The 26,749-nt window shown below is 43.2% G+C and overlaps 2 protein-coding genes across 6 annotated transcripts; one reads left to right on the forward strand and one right to left on the reverse strand.

Moving 5' to 3' along the window:
- Positions 1–368: 368 nt before the first annotated feature.
- Positions 369–8,064, reverse strand: ankrd13a (ankyrin repeat domain 13A). Its single transcript, XM_080467722.1, has 16 exons — positions 8,018–8,064; positions 7,530–7,704; positions 5,449–5,584; positions 5,125–5,249; positions 4,972–5,017; positions 4,639–4,782; positions 4,361–4,550; positions 3,917–3,983; positions 3,749–3,830; positions 3,597–3,658; positions 3,379–3,509; positions 2,987–3,144; positions 2,762–2,893; positions 2,512–2,672; positions 2,346–2,410; positions 369–2,193 (listed from the first exon to the last, which is right to left on the reverse strand). Exons 2-16 carry the CDS (start codon positions 7,635–7,637, stop codon positions 1,995–1,997), a joined length of 1,806 nt encoding a protein of 601 aa, XP_080323848.1. The 5' UTR covers positions 7,638–7,704; positions 8,018–8,064; the 3' UTR covers positions 369–1,994.
- Positions 8,065–9,229: 1,165 nt separating this feature from the next.
- Positions 9,230–26,381, forward strand: git2a (G protein-coupled receptor kinase interacting ArfGAP 2a). 5 transcript variants are annotated; one of them, XM_080468397.1, is made up of 20 exons: positions 9,230–9,569; positions 15,400–15,533; positions 15,804–15,916; positions 16,046–16,151; positions 16,291–16,377; positions 16,473–16,603; positions 16,711–16,805; positions 17,026–17,071; positions 17,678–17,729; positions 17,833–17,905; positions 18,537–18,634; positions 18,739–18,850; positions 18,947–19,089; positions 19,188–19,337; positions 21,142–21,390; positions 22,281–22,370; positions 23,624–23,706; positions 23,854–24,039; positions 24,812–24,875; positions 25,104–26,378. In XM_080468397.1, exons 1-20 carry the CDS (start codon positions 9,518–9,520, stop codon positions 25,314–25,316), a joined length of 2,277 nt encoding a protein of 758 aa, XP_080324523.1. In that variant the 5' UTR covers positions 9,230–9,517; the 3' UTR covers positions 25,317–26,378. The 5 variants fall into 5 exon arrangements, with proteins under 5 accessions (XP_080324523.1, XP_080324520.1, XP_080324521.1 ...); XM_080468394.1 differs by lacking the exon at positions 21,142–21,390; XM_080468395.1 differs by lacking the exon at positions 21,142–21,390 and having other exon boundaries at positions 17,681–17,729.
- Positions 26,382–26,749: the final 368 nt, after the last annotated feature.

Consider the following 26,749-nt stretch of genomic DNA (forward strand, 5'->3'; position numbering starts at 1 on the left):
AAATTGCCAGTAGGGCTGAATTGTACAAGTGGACTGGCTTTGGACAAAGTCGGGTGATCGGCTGCAGTGAGACAAAACTGTATTGAAGATGTGTGTACGTTAATAGCAACATGATGGAAGTCTGCAGTTGATCCAGAGCAGGTGGGAGTAGCACGTTACACCCGTTTGAAAGCCCCTACAATGGGAACCAGTGGGTTTAAGATCATGTTGCGACATCAAAGGGTTTTTATATTTAATATTTGGTCAGCTGAATATTTAACGTACATGCTCACGGTGTAAGAGCCAGTGCAACTGGAGTGACTAATAGTGCAGAATAAAGATCTTTGATGAGACCGTTTTCACATAAATAAAGCACACACACACACACTCCAGATTTAGTCCTCATGGAAATAAAGTGCTTTTATTTTTAGAACGCTTTGACAAAAAGATTCTCTTCACTTTCTTTTTTTTTTTAAACAATTAAAAAAAAAAAAAATCAGCTTGAATGATGCATTGCAAAGCTTTGCATTAAATTTACCAACGGGAGCCTTTTTGAAGTTAACTGTTCAGCAGTTTGGCAACTCGGTCATTATTAAAACTAGTTGTTGTTCAGCAGAAGCTCCTGACGCAACAATGCACACACCTTTGACAAGTGGTTTGCTTGTTAGTGAAATCATCCGTAGTGGTTATTGAATATTGCTCAGCGTCACACTAATAAAACTGAAATCTCATCTTGTTTCAAATTAATCGTTTTTTTGTTTAAAGACAATTTGTTCAGGTTTAGTCCAGGTGGCACAACAGACAAATTTCACCATCATTACGTTTAAATCGCACCAAGTGTCATCAGAGCAAAGCTATCATTGGCACATGCTGGAGCAACTCATCCTAAATATGGCGGCCATGCTTGATCTCCACTCCGTGCCGTCTTTTCTCCCGCTCAGAGGTCTGGAGTTGTTCATGGCGACTAAAGGCAAACCGTCCTCGGGAATAATCTCTGCAACGACGTGTGTGTTGCCGTTTCCAGCTGCAAATACACAAACAGGCGAGTCTCTGCTTTTGTACGTTTGAACTGAGGTGAGGTTGATCAGTGACCGTGTATAAAAATAAGTTCTCTGGGACGACGAAGACCAGAGCAAATCAGGCCAAGATATTTAAACCCTCGTCCCCACTGCAGCAGAGAGACGCCACCGTGCAGGTGCTCGTTTTCACCCACCTGGAGAGTGTACATTCACCAACTGTAAGAAAATGCTGTCAAATATCTGATCAAAGGATCATAGTAAAATCATTATAACAGACTGATATGCACGAACTGTACCATTTTGCACAGACAAACAATCACAAGGGAATCATTGAGCAGTTTGAGAGATTACGTGACGGGAAACATGTGAATTTGGAACCCTGAGATTTCTGTTATTCAATATGAATTTTAACAAAAAGTGTCTCCGTTAGGGAGGCTTCCCAGCTAACACTCACATCCGTCCTCTCGGGTCAGCAACACTTTTAAATGTCCTATTCTGTCTTTTTTAGCTTTCTAATATCAGAGGTGACAACCACGAAACATCTCCTGGGCCCAGAGTGTCATATTTGAGTGAGTACTTAGACTGACTTATACCGACTAAACCCCGACTCCAGACAACAATATGTTCAGTACAAAGGGAGTGCCGCAGTAATCCTGAATTGGAACAGTAACTCAAAAATAAAAAGTACAACCCTAAAAAAAAAAAAAAAAGAGCTCACAGACCATGAACGAAGATTGAAAATGGGAGACATGCTACGCCAAGATAGAAATATATAAAAAGAGTATGCCATTACCAAAAATACCTCTGGGAAGATATTGAACACCAGGAGTTGGATATTGCCTGTGTGAATATAATCTGTTACAGAAAGAAATCTGCGGTTGCATAGATGACTAGAGTGGTTAGGAAAGAAAACTGAGGTGTGGTAGTTGCTTCTGGGTCTGGAAAAGTTGCATTATTCCCTCTTAATTCCTTTTTTGTTTTTTTCAATTATTATTATTATTTCTCAGTGAGTGATAGCTGCAGTATTCTCTCGAGCTCTTCCTCCTCCTGCTTCCTCCTCCTCTCCTCATCCTCCTGAGCTCGGGCAGAGAGCTCCATGGCCAGGCGGAGGTCTGAGTCGGCGCTGGAGGCCGAGGGGGAGCTGGCAGGGCTTGGCGTGTCTCCGAATTCCACTAGCACCCCCTCTGGGATGCTCCTAGAAGGACAGTGGCAGCGGGAAATGAGTGTGAGCTCCATTCTGTCACATTACTGACGCATACAGACAGTGAACAGATATAAAGTGTCAATTAAATCCCTGTTGAACAAACGAGTGCAGCTGCTAAACAAACAGGATTAACTAGTGGTTACCTGTCACTCTGACTGCTCGGCATGAAGTCGGTAAGTTCCCCATCAGTCTCTTCCCAGCCTCCCTCCTGTAAACACACAAAGGTGGCTGTGAATGTGAAGATCACTGTCCAATGGGGGCAGAGGGTGAACTGCCCGCAGTCGGGATCTGAGTGACGATTGCTCGAACCTGGCTGGGCTCTCTGCGAGACTCCAGGAGACTCTGATGGATGGCGTACTGCAGAAGCTCCTCGTCATTGGTGGGCACCGTCATGTGGCGACTGCCACCCCGGCGGTGATAACTCAAAGGCACCTCAAACACTGAGGGACACACCTGAAATGGAGGCAAAGCTGAAAGGAAAAAGTAGGAGAAGCTGTTCAGGAATCACAGACCTGCGGTTTGTATTTCCGGACAGCAAATAAAGAAGTCAGATTCATACCGGCTGCTTCCTCGTCCTCTCCGGACGATGTCGGCGTGGCGGCCGCTGATGAATTCACTCCCTCCTCAGTACTGCATTTGTTTACGTTTCCAAATGTGATCCTGGCGTTTAGCACATGAAACAGAGGAATCTCTGCAAGACAATAAAGTGAAGCCTGTTAAATAAAAGAAGAAAACAAATAATGTGAAGAAAAAAAAATAAGCAGGACCCAAACGGAGTGCACACCTATTTTAACAGGAAATCCAGGAGGAAACTTTAGAGTTACAAAATCCCGGAGCCGAGCAAAGTGGGAGCTGGTCCGAGCCATGAGGTCAATGATCGGGGTGACCTGCTCCACCAGGGACAGGGGGTGCTCCTCGCTCATCCACAACGTACCTTTAAACCTATGTGAGAAGAGAGGTGGGTTTTTTTTCTAAATATACTCTCAAATTCAAACTGTGAGAAAATATTCCCTTAATCTTTGAATACAAAAAAGTCAGTAGAAAACACGATTGCAAAAAACATCAAGCGACACAGTAAGTCTCATAGGTTCTATAAGCAGCATATAGAATCGATAGGCAATACGTCCACACTGTCCCTTCAGTCTATTACAGTCAAGAGACGAGCATCAGTCTCACTTCTGTGTGCGGATGCTCAGTTCAATCGGACGTCCAATGTCTCTATCCTCCAGCTCGAAGTCAGGATCAAAATATTCTTCTGGGGTGATCGCAGTGGGATTTGTGGCAGTAGCATACTCCAGAGTGAGGTCCTGTGAAGCAAAGCAGTTACAGCAAATTACCTGCTGTGCACGAGACCAATGCATCACTTGTGTTTGATTACTGAGTGAATGTTTTACCCCTTGAGCACTAATGTGCTGCTCCACGGTCCCCAGCAGAGACTCCAAGATGTTCCTTTCACCTGGGACCAAGAAGACATGATTTTAAGGCTCCATCCACTCGTTTCCTTTACAAGAGCAGAAGTAAACATTGAAAAGTAAATTCCACCTACTTTTAATCCGGGCCTTTTCCTCGTCTGTGAGATGTTCGGTCCTCGTCCTGATTACAACGTTTACATTGTTCACGCTAAAAACCTGTGAAAATATCCATAATTGACTCAAACGTTTTCAGTTGTTACACATCTTGATTTGAACAAATAAGAAATTTAACTCCGGCAAACCTTCGATTCAAATCCATTGACTACTTCGGTTTTGTCAGCTCTCCAGCCCCAAATCCCAGATTTGTTCCTGAGAGGAAAGAAAAGACGGTCCTCACTGCGGCTGAGCGAGACCTTTAACCCTACGGCTGCACGAGGGGCATCAGGGGTCAGATTTAAAAACCACATGGTCCAATGTGGTGAGCCCAGAAGGGACCAACGAGCACCCAGCTTCATCAGGGACTTGATGTATATAACTATCCCACCAACTCAAATAGAGTTTAGATAGTTTGGATGAGCCGGTATGAATACTGCAGTTTAAACAATAATGATAGTTTACATATGCAGATCCGAGTATAATGAGGGTTAATAACACCTTTTTCTTGGGTGAACAGATGAAGTCACATGTATTTGTACAGGGTAAAAAAAAGAAGAAAGAATGTTAAGAGTAAAAGAAGTGTGCCTTGCCTCTCAAAAGCAATATCCTTTGTGTCCAAGTAGGTGTTCACAATAGGAGTCGTCAACCTTTTGGCAACTTCCTGTTCGGCCGGCTGCATCGCCTCTAATGTGACATCTTCTATTTCCTGGGAGATGTTGAAGCGTTCGGTGTCCACCACTTCATCATCATGGTTCACCTCCATCAGCTCCGCACACGTGTCTGCCACAAACATTAAAGATGGCGTCATGAACAACCGAGTAAAGAGACGGAGAGAAACTTTCCCATCCAGGAGCGATGAAAAACAAACCATCTCCCCTGAAGATGTAGCTCCTGCGCCCTCTGATCCAGGTCATGTTTTCAAAGCCCAGCAGAGTGGCATCCACTCGCAGGCAGGCGCCACTTTTCCAAATGCGACAAACGTCACTCGGGCAAACCCGCGACACCAGAGGAACTGTGAAACAACAGATGAACGTCTCACCGGGGGAAAACAATACGAATCAAAAATAAAACTAAAGACGCACAGCAAGCGTCAGGTATGCAGTCTTTCCTGTCCGCCCTCGTGCTTTAGCAGACTGATTGTTATTGGAAGAACGTTTTCTGGAAATCCCTTTGTGCATTTTGATATATCAACACAACTCACTCCAACTTGTAAATTCCCACTTCATTTCCATATAGAAATCTGGAGACTGTGGGGGGAAATAAGAAAACACAGGGTCATTTATTTTGCCGCTAAACATTTCCAGATGTACATGTAGGCGATAACGACACAATGCGAGAATATATGAAATAAAACCTCTCGAATCTTTGATAGCAGCTCAGGCACTCCTCCCAGAGCGGTCGAGGCCTTGAGGTAGTCTCTTCTTTGCAGCACTAACTGAACCATCTCTGGATCGCCGGTGCTGACTGCTTCCTGCAGCACTACATGAAGACCAACAAGTATAAACAAACCACTAAACCTTTTAAGGTAAAACGCATCCGCTTCCCAAGAGAAACAAGCATCCATTTAAAAACCGCGAAGATAGTAATAACCAGAGAAACGTATGAAAGTGAAGCGAAGGCAGAACTCGTGATACTGGAGATCTAAACGTGTCTCTCAGCTACTCTTTAAAGCACTAACCTGTCCAGTTCTTTGTGTTTTCTTTCGTCACTTGAGCTCCGTGCCTCAGGAGGACTCTCACCGACTCCAAGTGTCCGAGCGATACGGCCAGGTGGAGGGGGGTCCGTCCCCTGGGGTCCACAGCCTCAATGTCATTCTGAGAAGATACAAATGATAGAAAAGTGAAGATAGACACCTGTTTATATCTTTACTGCTGTTACCACAGCATCATTCTCGTACTTTGACCACATGAGATGGAATCGCAGGGGCAGTGATTAAAATCATTATGGAGCCTGTTGAACGGTGCTCTTTGTTACTTGGAGGCTGAGATCAGTGTCTGCTGGTTTTTATGAGCTTCTGGGTTTATTTGATGAGAGTTGTTTTTGTTAGTTAAGGGCTTAGTTTTCTTTACAGTGTAATTCTATTAATAAAAATGTATCATTTTACCTGTTGTCCAGTTGTTCCATTCTCGTATACGATAACTTCACTTGGTTATTTATCACCCTCTTACCACTTGTGGGTTGCAACAATTGGTGTGATTTGTGTCATTACAGGTTAGACTAAGTAGACTAAATATTTCAGGATCGTCCCAACAAGCTGCTATATAATGAAATGAGGCATGTAATTGAAGGTTGTAATCCTAGAACTCAGAGCTGAAGTTCTACAACTTTAAATTGAAGGCTGGCTTCCTCCTCCTCATAATAATAATAGTAATAATAATAATAATACAGAATCAGTCAGTACATCAACATCATGTCTGCTTCTCCTTTGAGTCATGCTGCTGAGAGGAGAGCATTACTTATCAGCATTGTTTGGCACTATCAGTAAAAGCCGTTGGATCACGGTAATGACACAGCAGCTTGAATGTACATACAACAGACTCCATAAGGACCTGCAATCTGGGGGTGAATTGCATTTGACTCCTCACTGCCAACACATGAGTCACTCAGAGGAGTTCAACCCTCGGTATACATGCAATGCAGGGAGATTTACCGAATACAAAACCACACGAGGTTTTAAATTGCCCGTAAGTGGGATTGAGTGTGTTTGTCTTGTGATGGATGGGAGACCTGTCCAGGCTGCAATGTCTGGGCTGGAATTTAGCGCCCTGTCATACCATTATGTTTTTAACATTATAATTCACCTTCTTTGCTGCCACTGTTATTAGTGTGTATTTTACATTGCTCAGGTTTGTTGATGTAAAGCACTTTGCCAGATTGGTATCACACACCATCATGACATTTGAAAAGGTTTTTTTTATCTCCACGGACTAAAACCATTTGGCACTAAATCATCAGATGGCAAGCAATGGAAACATCTCATCGATCTATAAAGCACTTTATCTTACATTGAAGACCCTGGGGGCGTCAAAAATGCATTTAAAGACACAATTAACTACCCTGAAAGCCACCTGAGACAAGATTAGAGACAACATGTTGTACGGGGACAACAGCTCTACTGGGCTAGTGATTATAACACGGAAACAATCTGGAGTTCACTAGATTGGAGGTAAAGTCGTGAAGATACTGTATGTGGTATTTTTAGATGAAACCACAGATTTATTCTGTCCACATGCTAAACCAACAGATCCATAAACAGTTTCACTTTCAACACACTAGAGGGGATTTCTTGTTACCATCATCCTTGGACAATGGTGTGTTTACACTCAAAGCCAAAATGCATACCAAAGCCATAATAAAACAAAGTGAATCACGAGTTACTGTGAGGAGAAGCAAAGTGAAAGTAGAAGAGAGGCCATACTGACAGAAATGAGACTCTTGTGAATAAACTTGCACCCATTTGACATGGTGACTGTCAAACTAACCCCAGCAGTCCTTTGTTATCGTTGTGCCCATCCGGTGTGTGTTGTCACACCTTCCCAGATTACCCACGGTGTTTTTGATCCAGCGAATTGTGTCAGCAGCGTGTATTTCCCGGAGAGATCTCCGTGCTCAGATCTGAAGTGATTTCGTGTTTCGGACCTGTTGTTTGTCCACAGAGCATCTGTCAACACCGCTGGCCTACTTTGTCAGGCTCCACCGAGCTAGCCGGGTGTGTAGGGTTAGCGAGCACAGTGTTGTTGCCCCCCCCCCATCACTGACCTGTGCCGAGGTTATTTCTTCCTCCAGCCTCCTGTAGTCGTTCTCCCACACCGAGGAGTGCAGGGGGAACTTCCCTCGGATGTCTTCGCTCACGTTAGCCGTGGACATCTTCCTCTTCCTGGAGCCTCTCAGTGCAAACTTAGCCAGCCTCCGACGAGCCCAGCCATGGGAAACGCTGCGACAGCAAAGCACGAGAATGTAGGAAAATGACAGGCCATGCTCTTAAAATGTAAAAAATAAAACCCGATCCGGGGAGCAACTTTTCCCCGAGCCGTCCCCAAAATAAAACTTTGAACGAGGAAGTGCCCGCAGCGGTGCCAGTAGTGACAGGGGGGGTCCGACAGAGAACGCTCACTAACAACAACAAAAACACCAAACTAACAACGCTCACTGACCGCCTTCAAAACTGCACACTATTTATGCGTCATACGAAATATCTAAAAAGTCAACGTCGGACATAGAAATGATTTGAGGACTTGTAAACCCACCGCCTTAAGAAAGAGAAATAGTCAATTCCAGTTTGGGCGCAACCATTGAGCTCATTCACATGGGGGCGCTAATGCGACCAACCCAAATATCATCAACGTGTAAATTGACTTTACGTCAAATAGTTGCTCAAAATTTTTTATTTCATTAAGTATTTATGATGAAATCAGCAAATAAGTAAACGGAGTAAAATGAAACATTGGAAACGTATGTCTTTACTTGTAACGAAATAATGGAATCGACCGACCCGCCTTGTTGGAGGAGTGGTTGAAAATAAGGGCCTGGACCGCCCGTTCAAGCGTCTGCGATGCCGGGCGGTAAAAAAGACCAAAACCTGTCTTATAAACCTGTCACATGTATTGCGTTATTAAAGTGTATCAAACAGAATAGAAAACTACATATTGAAACAAGGAAACTTGGGAAAGACATTCAACATTTAGTTTGATTACTTATAAGTAATTATAAAAATGGAGGGGTGCATATACATAGTTATATGAGGGCACTAATTGTATTTATACATTTTTGTCTTGATAAGTACCATTCATGGTGGCTTTTGAACAGGTAACTTCCTATAATATATGAGTTTTTTCAAACCTATTTTTTATAGTTGCAGCTTTTCAAGTTCTGTTTGTTGTTGTAGAGGTTGAAACAACAACAACAACAACAATAATAATAACGATAAGAAGAAGAAGAAGAAGAAGAAGAAGAAGAAGAAGAAGAAGAAAAAGTATATAAAGATTGTGAGATTTTTTAATAAATAATTAAATTTTCAATTAAATCGTGGTTCGTAGATTTATTTCATTTGAATGGAAGCTCAAATTCATAAATAAAATTAACTTTTTTTTTTAATGACAAAACCCGAAATGTAAATCCAACACCCCTAGTCCCATTATTCACTGAGCAGCAGGCGGTGAATAGATCAAACTCACCTCTGAATACCACTAATACCCTCAGTTTAACCTGTCAGGTTTTGCTTCGCCCCAATACATTGCAAATAGGAACACAATTATCATGCTGCATGATCGTTTCAGTCCTAAATATGTGGTCATATATTAGAATCACACATCTATACTCATTAGTGATTGATCCAACTTTGAGTGAGAGCTTCTGTCCATTTTATTGCCAAGATTATCCTTCCTGTGAGGCCGTACTGCGGGTACGGTGGCCCCTTGTGCAGCTGCCGCAAGGACCGCTGCAGCTCCTCCGCCCGCCTCAGTGAAGAGTGAAGTCCCAGCCGAGCTCGGGCTAGTTAGCAGGACAGGTGGCTGCTAAGTCAGCGAACTCCCAGGCTCAGCCCCGCTCCTGTCCTGTGAGGACATGTCGCGACTATAACGCAGACTCCAGCCCGAAACAGGAGGCTAACGGCGGCTACATGCTTTCTGCTCGCGCCGCTGTTTAATTAGCTGGCTCGAGCTAACGCGGAAGGCGTCTCCACATCAATGAGAAGCACAGCGGACGCAGCACTCCGCTCGGTTTAAAACACATTTCTGCAGGAGCGAAGCATGTCCAAACGACTGAGAAACACCGAGGTCTGCGCAGACTGCAGCGTCCCAGGTAAGAAACACACAACAGCCCGCAGGATTCAGCTGTTAGCTCTGATTTGCACACTGATGTTTGGTCCCTCAATGGCCAAGGCTGGATTAAATCAGATTATCAGAGGTGACTGACCTAATCTGCTCTTTATTTACAGTTGGTAAAGTGTGCCATTTACCGTTCGTGTGCCTAAAGCAGGCTTTTCAGTACTTTATTGCAACACTAAAACGGTACTAAACCAACTAAAAAGATTTTAAGATCATCTATTAAAGAATTATTTGCCTCAAACTGACCCACAATAATCTGGAGATTATACAAAGATCATTTAAATGAAGAAGTAGTAAACAATGTATGTAAAAATGTAAACACTTGAGAATGATGCCTCATTCTTCCAGTGGTTCAGATCATTATAAGCATGTCATTCTCCTTTGGATATCCTAATGTCTTCATAGCGTTTCATTAAAAAATAAACTCAAAGTTAACAATACGATTTACGGAAACATTCAAACTGGATGTCAGACCTAAGGTATTTTGGTGAACCTTATTTAAGAAATAAAGTGTACGATAAAATCTACTTGAACACTTTTTGTGTTAAGGATTGTGTGGTCAAGCCTGCTACTTTGGTACAATCTCATGCAAGGATGTTGATGTTTATTTAATTTTTTATCTGCTTTTATTTCTATAGGTCTTTTGTTTTTCAATAAGATTGAGTACTTGACAAGAATAAATCAAATCCCAGACAACATTAACCAGTATGAGGGGAAAAAAATCATAAAGAAGAATACAAATAATACAAAATCTTAATTATTCACAAAAACAAAGGTCTTAAGACGTGACTTAAAAGATGTGACAGTCCTGGTGAGTCTGACCTCAGCAGACCAATTTGAAGTTGTTAAGCATGCTTCTAACAGCCGGGTGTTTAATAAGTTTGAAATCTAATAGTCTCTTTATTAAATTACTTGCGGGTACAGAAGGGGACTCCTCTAAAGTACAGTCAGGAGGGCTGCTTCATACAGGAAATGTCAGTAGGGCCCCGGGCTTTCACTTCTTGTGCACAACACCAGTCATGTGTGTAGAATGAGGTTGTTTTTTTTCTTTTTTTTTTACTATAATGGCATATTTATGTTAATCATAAGTAGTTTGCTTGTGGCATATCAACTTTCCGAGCTTCAGCTTTTAGTTTTCTATTTTGGACAAATCTGCTCTTGTAATTGCACTGCTTTAAGGTGGAACATCCTCTGTTCTTAAACGGAATGACGATCGGCACAATCCTTGTGACCGAAGAACTCTTAAGTGACTGCAATAGACAAAACTGGAACGTAAACATGACCAAATGTACTCGTGCTACAGACTTGACCATTTCATATGTAGCCGATCCCTTTAGGGGAAGACGTGACAAATTTCCTGCTTTTTGTAAATATGAGCCTCCGTTACGAAACGCTATGAAAAGCGTTCTAGTTATTTATTATCTCGGTCACAAAAAGTCTCCAGCTGTATATCAGCTGTTTCCTTCCCCCCCCCCTCATTTTTCAAGAAGCGTCAGTTTCACATCATCCAAAAAATGTGGCCTCAGAGCAATGTGTGATGAACATTTGCGCCTTTCTTTGATGCTGCCAACGTTTCAAAATGACGAAGTGTGACTTTATGAGAAAAGGCATTTCTTTTTTTCTTCTCTGGTATCGGTGATCAACATCATAAGTTAGCGGAACCTTCCGCATAGCCTCAGCGATTGGCCGCAGATGCCAGTATCTTCTCGTGGCGGTCTGAATATTAAAAGCAGCTTCAGGGGTGAGTGATAAGCATGTGCTTAAGCTTTTAAAATCAAACACGGGCTAAGCTGAGTAAATAGCTGTCGCATTGTGTCTGAGGTACTCTGAGAAGTCCCGCTTATACAGCAATGACGTGATGTTTCTCCGCAGGCACAGGAAGCAAAACAGGATGCTGAGAGAATTGACCGCATACTCTTAGTGCAGAGGAGATTTTCATTTGTTGAAGCACCGCTGGACATGCGAAGGTGGTGGTGGTAGTAGTAGAGTGTCGTTTTGTCCCAAATGATTAAACCAACAGGAAACATCCTCGCACTGATAACTCGTCGGCGTTCAATACAGAAATGAAGAAAACAATGCCGAGCATGAAACACCTTGTCTGTAATCATGTCATTGGAATGAGTTAACCTTCAGGTCTCCACAGCAGCTGGCCTGGGTGGCCCTACCATGTGGCTGCTACCAGTTGTTGAGTGCGAATATTTTTAGATATTTAAGATGTGGTATTAAATTTAGCAGCACTTGTTGAGGAAAGGGTAAAAGAGGCACGTCAGCACTATCGCTCAGGACATCAGGAGGATACTGTGATAACTGGGGACCAAATCTGAGCGGCAGACTCCTGCAGCTGTTGCTCCTCCACCTCAGCTGCTGTTTGGCCCTTTACACCCCCCCACCCACCCCACCCCACCCCGAGTCCACCCTGTCACAGTGCCAGTTACTCAATCTGCTTAAACACTTCATTGGCTCCAGCACTGTCATATGGATTTACAGTGTTTTTGGTCGTGGGGATGTTTACCGTCAGGTTGTGGGTGCAGATAGAAATCAGTGCAGCCCTGTGACATTAATTCAATTCAATTCAATTTTATTTGTAAAGCGCTAAATCACATCAACAAACATCTCAAAGCGCTCTTACAATGATAGAGTACAACAGGACCCAACTAAACCCTTCCAAAGCAAGCAGGTGTAACAAGCAACAGTGGCCAGGAAAAACTCCCTCGCATGGAGAGAAGTTCAAGAACTCCCTCTTCAGGAAGAAACCGTGGGGCGGACCCTAGACTCTGGAAGGACGGCCATCCGCCTTGACCGGTTGGGGGGAGAAGTACATGGGATAGGACAGGGAGAGAGAGGAAAAGAAGAGGGAGAGAGAGAGTGGCAGACAGGCCAGATAAGTACAAATACTAAGAAAAGTCTATGATGAGCGTTGGTCTGATGATGAGCCAATCTCAGTCTGGAGTTTAAGGGCCGTGCCGTTGCGGTGGGGTCCCGGTGCTGTGGTGGGGTCGGGTAGTAGGACCGTCGTAACTCCACTCTGTGAGTCTTGGGTCTGATCCCCTGGATCCTGCTCTCCTCCTGTCAGGGATAAAAAAGACGGCGGCAGTGTCTGGTGGCTCCAGTAATGTTGTTACACAGAGAGAAAGAAAGAAAGACAAGAAACAGAACCTCCAAATGTAGAGTTCCTCCCTTTAACAGGAGAGAAAAAATCCCCTCATTAGTACTCCAGGAAGTGTGTTGAACAGGTCAAGGTTAAGGAGCCATATCTATTTTGGCCCTATAGAATATTCTCTGACTTCTTACTGTGCTGTGAATATTTCTGACAGGAGTGTATTACGTGTGCAAACAGCTAGAAAACACTCGCATTTGAAACCCATTTTTTCGTTGTTAAAAAGGAAGCTACACTATCAGGTCGCCGTACAACGGGTATTCTTCACTTCCTTTTTACACAATGTGTGGTGGCTTCACCTAACTGTCGAGACTTTGTGTAGCTGGAGTTTGATTGTAACGGATGTGTTTGTATATGTAAAACTCTTCTATTAAAAGCCACCACTCTTGCAGCCCACTTTTCATTTCTTCTTTTCTCTTTTGATTTAGTTTGGTTGCATGAAACAAACTAATTCATTTGGGAAAGAGGATGTAAAAAAACAATGACACTTCTATTGTTATATTACATTTATACACTCTCTGGTCACTTTGGAGATACGCCCTGCCAGTAATCTTTTTGCCTTCTGTACTGACTTATTTCATGGTGGCATAGATTCAACAGGGTGCTGGAAATATAGATTCATATGATGGCTTCATGCGATGGCTGCACATCTCTGATGTCCCGGTCGACCACGTCCACAAGGTGCTCTATTGGAATGTAGTCAAGAAACCTGCTTGAAATTCTTTGTGCTTTGTGACGCATCATGCTGTCCCTTTAGAAGTCTCCATCAGATGAAGGTGGACGTGGTCAGCAACAACACTCAGATGTGTTGTGGCCTTTTAATTGACACTGAAGGGCTCATAGAGTGCCGTCCCACCGTCTGAACAGAGACCAATCGGACAAGGCAGCATTTTTCTGTTGCCCAATTTTGGTGAGCTTGTGTGAACTGCAACTTCAGTTTTCTGTTTTTAGCTCGGCTGAGTGGCACTTAGTGTGATTCTCTGCTGCTGTGGTCCTCCATCATCAAGCTTGTAGTGTGTTCAGAGATGGTCCTCTGCATACCTTGGATGTAAAGAGTGGTTGTTCATCCTTTCTAACCACTCTGGCTATCCTTCTCTGACATCGGCAAGGCATTTTGGGCCAGAGAACTGCCACTCACTGGAAATCTTCTCTTACATATTTTGTAAGCTCATGGTTGTGTGTGAAAATTTGAGTAGATCAGCAATTTTCAATGTGACCAGCCCAACTGACACCAAAGACCACACCCCTTCAAAGTCACTCAAAGCAGCTTTCTTCCCCATTCTCAGGCTCAGTTTGAACTTCAGTCTACGTGACTAAATATATTGAGTTGCTGTCATCTGATTGGCTGATAGCTATTGAAGTTGTCGTTGAACAAATATATATTACACATCTTAAGCATGAACTGGAATAATGAAGTATTTATGTTTTACCTCTGATTATGATGCTCAGCTCATGACAATCAAGAATCCAGGAGCTCAAATTAAAAGTCTTACATTGGTTCAGTCAAACTGAAAGAGATTTCAAACTCCAAAGCGAAATAGACTCCATATTGCCTGACCTTTGCATTAGAGCAACAGTGTGTGCTGGGACGTGTCCAACAACTCTGATCATACTCAGTTTTTTTTTTTTTTCTCACCGATTGTTTTATTATTACTTTCAACTGTGAAGCACTTTGGTCAATCTGGGCTGTTGTGTTAAATTTGCTATATAAATAAAGTTGGATTGGATCGTAGTGAGAACAACAAGCATGTCATCCTCTCTGCCAGAGGGCAGAAATGTCACTTAACTTCAAGTCAATCAAACTGTTTGTGTTTGATCATTCTCGTCTTAATGTCCATTCATCATCTTTCTTCGTTCTTTTCTAAATGTGATCAATTGACTTTTTCCACCATTTTTGGAACCAGTCGTACATATCAGTGAATCCTGTCTGCCAGCCAGTTAATCACAGTAACATGCTGGTTCGCTTTTTCTCAGTGGTTTTGATGCTGTGGTCATCGTAGGAAGAACAAAAAATCTGTTTCAATTTCAATTTATTTATTTATCAGGGACAGTGCAATATACATAGAAAGAATCCGATGTGTTGCACATAGAGTATATAGCTCGACACAGCATCTCTATAAAGCTTGTCAGTAGATTAAAAATATCAGGTGCTTTTAAAACACTTGCTGCACTGATTAACTTGTAACTCAAAGTACTACCAAACAAATTAGCAGGTATTCACTTGAAATATGAACTAACATACACACCTGCACTATAAGCCAATAAAAGGTGTTGAACCTGTAAAAAGGATGTAGGAAAGTTTTCTACGAAAATCAAATTGATAAAAAGGAGAGCGACATATATGTTTTTGTAAAACATACAAAAAGGAAAATAAACAAATTTCCCACACAAACTGTTGATTAAAGTTTGAGATTGAAATGAAAATATAGAAAAAATGCAAATGGAGCTAAAATCGAAGTGACCTATCGAGGGTATACCCTACCTTTCTCAGTAGTTACCTGGGATTGGCTCCAGCTCCGCTGGACAAAGTCCAGGCATAGCCTGGTTATTCCTGACTCCCAGGATGAGGGTGATGACCAGTGCAGGAGAATCGCTGCCTTACGAATCATCACTGTTCTCCTAACTGTAGTTTTGTCTCCCTCCTCAGAGCCGCGCTGGGCCTCGGTGAACAGAGGCGTGTTGGTTTGTGATGAGTGCTGCAGTGTTCATCGAAGTCTGGGCAGACATAGTTCTCAAGTCCGCCACCTGACGCACACGCCGTGGCCTCCTACGCAGCTCCAGGTAAACTTTATTGGGACGTCTTGAGCCACTTTGAAGCTAAACCTGCTCTGAGATGACATTATACTCGCAGTATTACTGCAGATTGAAATCCAGCATGTCTGTTCAGGATAAATGTTGGCAGCAGCTGTGCTGCAGATCCCTGTGAGGTGTATTGAATTAGTTCAAATATAGCAAGCGTGGTTCGGGACGGGGATTGTCGCGGCCGGTCAGCACTCTTGCAGCTGAAGTCAATGGGACAGGTTTTGTTCTAAGGTTTCTCTTTTCGCGTAGATGGTGCAGACGTTATACAGCAACGGTGCAAACTCGATATGGGAGCACTCTCTCCTGGACCCTGCGTCTGTGATGAGTGGGAAACGGAAGGCCAGCCCTCAGGACAAACTCCAGTGAGTCACAGTAGTCTGAGGAGTCGTTATAGATTAAAATATTCCTCTGAACTTGATTTACTTTTTTTTTCCTGTTTGAGGCTTATTCCCCCCCCCCCTAATCTCTGTGTCTCATGTTGCCCCAAACAGCCCAAACAAATCAGAGTTCATAAAAGCCAAATATCAAATGCTGGCATTCGTCCATCGCATGCCTTGCCGGGAGGATGACAGCTCAACAGCAAAAGATTTAAGCAAGGTGTGGGAGAAAAAATTGCTCACAGCAATGAAGAGAAAACTGAACATGTTTTTCCACAAGGCCTCATTGAATTTTTGTCTAATGTAATCTTTCCCTTATCTCCCCCCCCCCCCCCCCCCCCCCCCCCCCCCCCCCCCAGCAACTTCATTCGAGTGTGCGCACCGGTAATCTGGAGACTTGTTTGAGGTTGCTGTCCCTTGGAGCACAAGCAAACTTTTTTCACCCTGTAAGGCTTACAACCAGTGTTCTACTCTTTACATTAAACTGCACAGTTTTTCTGAACGGGGCATGGCTTGTCGCTCTAATCGATGTCTCCTGCAGGAAAAAGGAAACACTCCTCTGCATGTAGCTGCAAAGGCAGGACAAGTATCTCAGGCTGAGCTGTTAACTGTTTATGGGGCAGATCCTGGAGCTCCAGACAGCAACGGGAAAACTCCCATTGACCACGCGAGGTGGGTCCTGAAACCCTTAAACCAAACCAAATAGTTTGGTCCTCCTACTATTTATTTATTTTTTTTTTGAAATGCACTGGATCACACTTTAAATGTGTGTTTTTCAGAGAAGCCGGGCAGCAGGAACTGGCTGACAGGCTGGTGGAGATTCAGTATGAACTGACTGATCGACTGGCATTTTACTTGTGTGGAAGAAAACCAGGTAATTGATGAGAGCGTATTTAAAGTTGTTGTGAATATCAACTATGTGGCTCTCCAAGCAAACGATACAAACAACTGCTCATGGTATTTAATTAGCCTTTGCCTTGTACATATGGCCTCTGTACTATTTTAAGAGCTGCTAAGAGGAAAGGGTTTACATTTCCTATAAGTATCAACAGTGATGTGGGAATCAGCCAGAACTTCTTTTTGATACCTTTCAGATCATAAAAATGGTCAGCACTTCATTGTTCCACAAATGGCCGACAGGTAAGAAAGCAGAAGCTGTGAGTTGGTGTGATACGTGTTGATATTTACAGCAGGTATTTTAGATAACGTGTGCTTGAGTGGATGGGTTCAACTTGAACGGAGCCAACAAAGTGAGTGCAGCGAGGCTGGTATTTTGCTCTCGGGCCTGTTGTGACATGCTGTTGAACCTTCTGCAGTATCTGAGATCTGTGCCAGAAGAAACCGGCTCAGTTGAATAGTTGACTAGTTTTCAATAGTTGAAAAGGGTCTATAATTGCAGGAGGTACATGTGGGGCAGCGGACTTGGGAATGGAGGTTTGAATGTTCGATCCCCATTGTGGACAGGTCACCACCGTCCTTCCACATCCTAGAAGTAGAACCGGTCAATGCGGGAAAAGAATTTCCCCCAAAGGGATGAATAAAATATGATTTGTTTAGTATAATTGGTGTGTGACCTCAGACAACCAACACTTTTCAATTAAAATGAAACATTTGATCTTTTTTTTAACTGCTGTCTGTTTATGGATCAGAAACATGTGAGTATTACTAAAAAGGTGTCTTCTACTTGGCTCAGCATTATCACTTTGCCAGTATTTTTTATGAGATTTTTTTTTTCCCCTCTTGTAGCAGTTTAGATTTATCAGAACTTGCAAAAGCGGCAAAAAAGAAACTCCAGTCTGTAAGTATTTTTGATTTGAGAGATTTCTGTGCTGTGTTCTTTGTTTGGTTAGAGTCTGGGGGAAAAAAAAACCTTTTTACTTTTACTCTTCTTCTTCCTGCAGCTCAGTAATCATTTATTCGAGGAACTGGCCATGGATGTGTATGATGAGGTGGACAGAAGAGAGACGGACGCAGGTAAGAAAAGCTGCTTTCAGCGACAATGTCTGCTGTGACACTTTAAAACAGGCGGTCAAACTCATTTTGGTTCACATACTATCTACTTCTATCTCAGTGGGGCCAGACTGGTAAAATGATTCCAAAAGAACCTTTAGATTCTGACAACTCCAGGGGTTTTCCTTAGCTTTAGTGCAGCGAAGGATGCCATCTGCATTGCTGCCTACGACAGTGCTTCCTGCTCAGATTGATGGAGACCTGCAGGCCATGGTCCTGCAGGTCTGAGCCTTACATGTTTCCACAGATTCACTTCTGATGCTACTTTGCTAGCAATAAGGTAACGAGCTCTCCTGCTGTATCACTGATCTTACTGCTGTGAGCATTGCTGCCCTCTGGAGTTCAGTTCTTGACGTCACTGTTGCATTAAGACGTCTAATCTTCCCCACCCAGTACGACCCCCTCTGGACAGAACATGAACAGCAGTTGCTTTAATGAAAAGAGTAGTTGGTGTGTCATCTTTGTTGAATTTACATTTGCAAAACTTGGTTGAACTCTCATGTGGGGTGCATGTTTGATGCCCTTGCTTTAAACTCCGTACAAGTACTTGATTGATTCAAACTACTCCTCAAATGCATATCTTATTTATTTGCAGTGTGGTTGGCGACACAGAATCACAGCACTCTGGTGACGGAGACTACAGTGGTTCCGTTTCTTCCAGTGAACCCAGAGTATTCATCAACACGAAATCAGGTACCACGGCGGTGCGCAGCTTCCCTTTGAGCTGCTTCTCTTTTTGCACATTCACTGAGCATTCAGATGGATAACGCTGATGTGGTTTTATATTCTGCATTCAGGGTCGACAGAAGCTTGCAAGGTTTAACGCACATGAGTTTGCTACGCTGGTGATTGATATATTAAGTGACGCCAAGCGGCGACAACAAGGGAATTCAATTGTTAGTCCCAAAGGTTAGTAGTTTTCTTTTGTTGTTGTTTTTAAAACAAAATCCTCCTGACACTGTAGCGTAGAATGATATGCCTTCTCTTTGTGCTCCTCCAATACAGACAATGTTGAACTCATCCTGAGGAGTGTGGCTACCAGGCATTGTAGTGACAGTCAGGACAATGACCAGCCTGACTACGATAGTGTGGCATCTGATGAGGACACGGATCAGGAGCTCCCCTCCAGCAAAGGAGATAGGACCAAGGTACTTCGGTAATATTTTCACAAATGCAATCTCTGAAGGATGGATTCCCTCTTTTCGTGGCTTTACCGCTTTGTTTTTCAAATCATCCCCATCACCAGAGCCTGGACTCCGACCTCTCGGACGGCCCGATTACTATGCATGAATACATGGAGGTGAAAAACGCACTCTCCGCCTCTGAAGCAAAGATCCAGCAGCTCATGAAAGCCAACAACTCCCTGAGCGATGAGCTGCGGCTCATGCAGAAAAAGGTATCCACCTCGCTCCACCAATAAGATCACTAACACCGGGGGCCGGACTGGGCGAGGGGGAGGGGTGGGTCACAGCAGTGGGTGGAGCGCCTCCCGTGTTCGATGCGAACCCTCTGTGGAGTGGAGGCTGCAGCCTGTGTGCTGCGCTGAAGGCTGAGCTACATGAGCGGGAAGGCGGTGTAGAAAGACCGGGCTGCTGGTCCACCCTGCTGGTCCACCCTCTGTTGTGGACCGCATGTTCAATCTGAGCTTGAATGTAAACTCGAGATGTCCTGCGTGCTGGTTTGTGTTGTTTGTAGAAACCAAAATGAATCCGTGTTCCAATTGAATAACACCGAGTTTAGGTACTTGTTTTTTTTTTTGTAATATATAAAATAGAATCTAATGTTACTAACACCCAGCATGTGTTAGGGAAATGCATGACAACACAATGTTTATTTTTTATTGTGTGTGTTCTTTTGTTTTTTTTTAATACATAGTGACTAACTGTATGTGTGTGCCTTGCTTCATCACATATACTTCTGTTTACTGCATAGATTGTTTTTGGATCATTTTCATCTGTTGTTTTGCTTTTGTTAAATCCTTTTAGCAAGTGTGGATTTATTGTTTGATGTACATTTCTTTAACATTTCACTGAAAGCAGTTACAAACTCAGTTATTTTGATACCGTAGCATGCCAAGTTTGCAAATTGGCACAAATGACAAAGAGTGTGAACATTATGATTTTGATCATTTAAGCATGCGGCAACGTACAGTTTTGTTTCTGTATTTTTCTTAATTCTTTTAGTTTTGTGGTTGTTGGTCGGAGGGTACAAACCATTTCACTGTGCTTGAGGCGGAGCGCCCTCATGTAAACTGCAGCATATTGTGTAAAGGTGTGGTGGAGAGAACATGCAGCTGCTTGGGATGTATTTTGGGTTTCAGTCCCAAGATTCTGAAAAAGAAAATCCTCACAATTTAACTTCAGTATGAATCAAAAGTTTAATCAATACCATTGGAGGTTTGTAACTAAACCTTACTACTGTTTCATTTTCAACAAGCAATACACACAATGTTCTTCAGTTTGTTCTGAATTCAACTATCTTCAGTATTTAATTCAAGTTTAATTTCAGCAAAATGCAAAAAAAAAAAATTCTAATTGTTTGTCGCTTATCTTTTCATAGGTAGTCTGTCTTTACTCCAGCTGTCTTTGACTGTGTTGCTTACTTCTGCAACAATCTTTTTCTTGCTTATCACTTGCTTTGCATTTTTCAACCCAGAGAGAATCCATCCCGAATGCACAAGTCACGTTACTCCTGAGATCTTAGGTGGTTCAGATGAGATTTTGTCTGTCCTAGAATCGACTGTATGCTCCTAATGCTTACAAGCTCAACCTGCAGCTGGCCCAGTGACCAGGTTATTAGTCAATGAAGAATCAGCAACTTGAGAAGCTGAATAGAATATTGTTTAATAGAAAAATGTACTGGGTTACATTTACCTTGGGCTAAAAGCTGAGCGGCCATATGGAATGATGCCTGAATGTTCTCTATGCTGACCCATTTCCAGTGAATATTTCTTTACACTGGAGAAGTGTTTTCAGTGAGCGTTCACACTGGATTTGTGAAGCACAGAATTGTGAATGTTTGAGTCACTGAGGCAGCTTCAGGTGTACAGATTGATTGATATAAACTTTAATGTTGGCAGGAGCAGAAGGTTACAGACAACATCTACAACTCTGTGCTGTAAACTGAAGTAGTTCAGATCAAGGTACACGGCTTGCTTTGCTGAGAGCGCCTCTTGGTGTGTTGCTGACCGTCTCTTCCAGCTGCAATCTCTGCAATGCGAGAACACGTCCCTCAAGCGGCAGGTCACTCCCAATATCTATCAGATCCCCAGCGGTACAGACTACCCTGACCCCTCCAGCCCCTCGGCCCTGAAACGCCGGCAGTCTGCGCGGGCCAGTCGGCCCATGTCTATGTATGAGACCGGCTCAGGCCTGAAGGCCTATCTCCCTAAAGGGGAAACTCCCTACCCAGAAGAGGGTATCCCCACCCTGCAACCCTTCCCACCTCATGTAAGTAAGACCTGTTCCCTGCTCTCCTTCGCTATTTCCTCTCTCTTTCCATGACTTCTCCTCGTGTCTTCACCCTGTCCGCAAACATTCCATTCGTCCCTTTCTTTGTGTTTGTCTCTCCTCATCTGCCACCGTCTGCTGCCTCAAGGACACGTCGGCAACAAGCTCTATGGCTTGTTTGGATGCCGTCACTCTGGTCACATCTCATTTTGTTTCGTTAAGGAGCGCATTACACACATTACCTGTATTGCTGTTTGTTGTTTACAGGAGTGGTGCTCTCTTGTTAGATCCATTCTAGTTGTATAAGTGAGAAGGTGCTGTTGTTATGATCAATTTTGAAGGTTTGTACTGTGTTTCAAGTTGATGAAGCATTAAAACTACCATACAAATACTCTGTGTTTTTGTAATGCATGATGACTTCACACACTCACATTAACTTCATCTGTTCTCGGGTCCTCTCTTTCCTTGAAACAACTTTTTGGATAAATTTGAGACTGCATTTTATTTTTCAGCGACTCATCTCTCAATGAAATCAGTCCAAAGCTCTTGATATTTCTTTTTCAGGACACTGCTCAGGAAAAGCTCTGGGGAAAAAAAAATGTAGGAGGAGGATCCATAAATGTAATCTACAGAGCATGGATTAGTCCTGAAATCCGTTTTCACAAAATGCTACATTTTGAATATCCAAAATTTATGGTTCTGTATTTTACTAATACAAATTTCTTCATATCCCATCTTTGATATACATCTCATTTATTCCATTCTGATATATTTATTTAGGCAGCATAGTGCTCAAGGAAGCATGTGGGACATCTATACTCCATTCACATTTTTTATTTATTTATTTTTTAAGTCTGTCCTTTAAAATGTGATTCAAACCCTGTCTTTAGACGGAAAGGGGCGCTTTTGTGACCACGTCCTCATCCCTCCCCTCATTCCCATCCACCCTGTCTTGGTCGAAGGATGACACTACCCAAAAGGTTAAGTACATGCTCACCAAGTCCACAGCTTGTGGGATGCAGCAAATCCACCCACAGCTCTGCCTTCCCTCCTGCTCCACGTCTGCCCCGCTGCATGAGCCACCATTTTATACTCCACATCAGACATCATCCGCATCACCCTCATTGCACTGCTGAAAAAGTGGATGGTTTTATAAAAGAGCAGAAGCTCTGCTGCTGATTGTTGAGCTGAGCAGTGATGCAGCACCTGAAAACCTTTTAACATAACTTGACATGATTATGATATCTATTTAAACGTATTTTCAAAATTTGACTTTCATCCTGTTCTGGTAAGAAGGTTTTTTTTTAACCCGGTTTCTAACAAACATGCTTCTTTTGCACAGTGAGCTTCTAACGACATGCTTTGGCTTCAACAAAACCCAAACAACGTTGATCCAGTGGCCATTTAAGCAGAACAAATCATTTCTTTGAGCTAAATAGACCTCCTGAAGGAAGCGCGGGTGTGCCACGTTGCATTTTGATTCTGCATGAAAGAATTGGATCTGTTTTTGGACACACTTCTAATGGTATGGACACGTTGTGCAGCAGCTTCAAGTTACTTTGAATGTCTCTGATCGCTGTGAACCCTCAGCGGTGTGAGAAGCAGGTATTGTGTTAAGAGCTAAATAGTGCATGAGATTTAGTTTCCGTTGCGGACTCATCCGAACCCCGACTTCCTGTCCTGAAATATTCACCCTCTGGGGTTTACTTTACTCTTCAGGTTGGAGGCTTGAGTGAAGCTCGTGTCTGATGAGATGTTTGTTGTTTTTCTGATTAGTAGCTTTGACCTTCTGTTTTACTGTCATACATGAATCCAGCCTCACTTCAGAGAAACGTCAGATACAAGTTCATATATTCATGTATTTAATGTTTATCACAGTGAGGTGGTAACGGTCATTTTCATCACACTATTGTGAATAAATTGCCACAACTGTGCTTATCCTGTTGGACTAATTCTGTATTGGAACCTTTGAATTACTAACATGCTCTCGCTTCACAGCTTCATTGGCCTGTTCAGCAACACCAGCATCACTTTCTCTTATTCCACTCGGACTTGGATGTACTGTTTCATGTTTGCACAGTGAGAAGAAAGCGGTACATATACAAGATGTGTTCGGGTTTTAGTTGTTTTTTTTCCCAGATTTATTTGACGTGTTCGTGTTGAATCGAATGTTTCACAGCAGATAATCAGTAACAGATGTTTTGCTTGGGATGTCTGTCATCCCTCCTCCTAGGCGTCAAAGATAGAGAAGCAAAGCAGCATGCCCGAAAGCGACTATGACAACACGTTCAATGACTCTGAGGTGGAGGACTCGAGGTAAGAGCGTCACTCCGAGTGAGGCATTGAACTCAAAGTCACCACGATGCTTTTGTCACAGCTGAATGAAGCTTTAAGGGATTTCTAGGTGCAGGGAAACACAGGCTTTGGTGGTTGCTTTAATTCCTTGTTCCTGCCTTTGGGCAGTTTCTGCAGGAGGAGCAGGTTGAGGAGCTGGATGGGAGAGAGCCGCTCCATACCCGAGCTGGATGATGTGGAGATGGAGTCTGACCCTGCGCTTCCCAGCACAGAAGACGTCATCCGCAAAACTGAGCAGATCACCAAGAACATCCAGGAGCTGCTTCGAGCTGCTCAGGAGAATAAACATGACAGGTCGGGAGAAGAAAAAGTTACTTCACTTCTTTTATATTGGCTTTCATTTCCTTGTTTTCATTTCAAACCCTACACTCCTCTTCAAGTCATTATTATGTTTGAGTCCATGTCCTTCAGTTCCCCATTTTATTTCCCTGGCATATTCACTCTTCCCCCTCACTCTTCTGTCGATGTTACTTTGGCCTCCGCATCCCTCACTCCTGCGAGCAGACCATATGAGCGTGAAGGTGTGCGTCGGCTCAGGCACAGCCTGGGATGTTTCAGCACTCTGGTGCCCTGGGCTGAGAAGGCTCCGTCTCCCCTTCAGCCGCTCAGCCTCCGGTCCCCTGACCCCACCTCCTGGTACTCTGGCTTCTGTCCCTGCCTCCCAGGCACAGTTTTATTCTCCTCTCCCTTTCACCTTCTCTTCTGTCTCACCTGCTAACAGCATCTCTCCTTTTTCTTTGATGTGCTCAAGCACGCTTCAATTTCTTGAGTGACACCTCATGTATAATACTGACTTAACGTTTACTTAAGTTAGAAAAGGTATGTTACAATTGTGTCTGATGGTAAACGCAAATAACTTTTTATTTGATGTCATTCTGGAGTTCAAGATGATGATGCATGGTGTGCTGTCAATACTAAGTGATGCGTTCCTTGTAATAACTGTTTATGGGATTTGGATATTAAAAATTTGTAGCTACTAATGGTTTTCTGTAACTGCACTTTTTCAGATTTCTGCGAGTATGAAAACAAAATGTTGAGCTGATCTGTTTTCGTGTTGCCCTCACAGCTTCATACCCTGCTCAGAAAGAATACATGTGGCTGTAACAGAAATGGCCGCCCTCTTTCCCAAGGTAGGAAAACTATTTCTATGTTCCTAACATATACACTGAAAGGTTTAAACTTTAATTCGGCTGATTATTGTGTCTGGTTAAAATACAATAGAAAAACAAAACATGAGCATAAAACAAGAAAAATATAAACTACTCCAGCTTATGTTTGGAGGCATCACAAACCAAAACAACAGGATGTAGATGAATCTACACAAAGCTTTGAATTGAGATGAACCTTTGCTTTTGCAGAGGCCTCGCTCGGAGACGGTGAGAGGCTCTCTGCGCTTGTTGACTTCCAGCGCATGCCGGCTGCAGAGTGAGTGCCGGAAGGCGATGCCCTCGGAAGGCTGCCCAGGACCGGACATGCAGCTGGTCACTCAGCAGGTCATCCAATGTGCTTATGACATTGCCAAGGCTGCGAAACAGCTTGTCACCATCACGACGAAGGAGAATACCAACTAACGGCACTTACAGGGCTGCAAAGCCATCAGCATCTCAGTTTTATAACCTATATTTTTTATTGAGTTTAACACATTTTCTTTTTTTGTATTTGTGGTATATGCATGCATTGTTTTGTTTTTTTAATTTATGAATATGTTTTGACAATATTTAAAGCCAACATTGTACAAAGAGATCAAGTATCAAGGGACAAGTCAGGACCTTTACATGGGAACACTCAGCTATTGTAACAGCACAATTTCTCTTGAGGTAAAAGAATTCCTCCAGCGAGCAGTCAGGGGGAAATATCTTAGGTGGATTACTCTTGACATAAAAATTTACAAAATATCTTGGAGCAATCCTCCATATCAGTGTTTTTCATTCAGAGTAGAGATGAAGCACAACGCAGTAACTGGTGACAGCCAGAGGCCTCGGTCAGGGTGTTTTTCTCTGCTTTCCTCTTTGATTGCCTGCCCCGCCCACCTCTTTAGGAATCGCTTCACCTGCTTGGAGCCTTTAAAAAAAAACAACTTGTGAATCCAAGCTCACACTCTCCCTCCAGGATGGCTGCTGCCTTTCAGGCACCTCTCTTGGTTTGGGTTTTATTATGTTGAGTTTTAGCCTTGATTTTCTTTAGTTGAGCACCTTCCACAAATGATTTGTTTATTTAAAAGCCGTACCTGTGTCAACCTCCCTTCTTCGTTATGCTCTCCAACAAGCCGGGCATCACAAAGTCCCTATGGTGATACAGGTTAAGGCGATCAGTCCAAAGCTGCACACAGATGCTGAAAAAGCCATAATTGGGTTATGAATTTGTTGCCATTGGATACTATCACGACACTCTTGTAGCTAAAGGAGCTTCCTCTTATTTATTGCACTGTCTAGTATCACAAACCTAGAGACCTTTTGTTCAACTTCCTTTAAATGTTGAGAACTTGGGTTATGCACATGTTGTAGCGCCGCATTGCTAATGTTTGCTGCATTGAAAAAGCTATTTCTGTGCTCTGTCCAAGTGTAGCCTGCAGTGCACGGATTGCAGATATTCTATGTGTGCACATTCGTCAAGTCAATAAATGCCAGTAACTCTTGTGTGTGTGTGGGGGGGGGGGGGGACAAGATGTATTCTTCACCAGCGTCAAGATGTTGCCGTCTTTAGTTGTAATAACTCGGTGTGTTTCTGAGACCTCCCATGGCGCTGTGTACGGCGGTCTCGCGTGCCATTTCACTGCTGGTGTACTTAGAGCTGATAGCCATACTTTGTATGTATGCCCGTGCGTCCTGTGCTCTGTTCCGTTGCTGCTAGTTTGGTATTTATGTGCGACATATGGGACAGTACTCTGAATGTCTCCGGTATTATTGTGCGACCCGATGTTCATCCTCTCCCAGTGTTTCAGGATTCATTTTCACTTTGAAATCTGATGAAAGTAAATGTCCTTCTCTGTGCTAACATGGTGTGC

This window comes from Lipophrys pholis (genome assembly GCF_963383615.2).
Source record: "Lipophrys pholis genome assembly, chromosome: 7".
NCBI classification, from domain to species: domain Eukaryota; kingdom Metazoa; phylum Chordata; class Actinopteri; order Blenniiformes; family Blenniidae; genus Lipophrys; species Lipophrys pholis.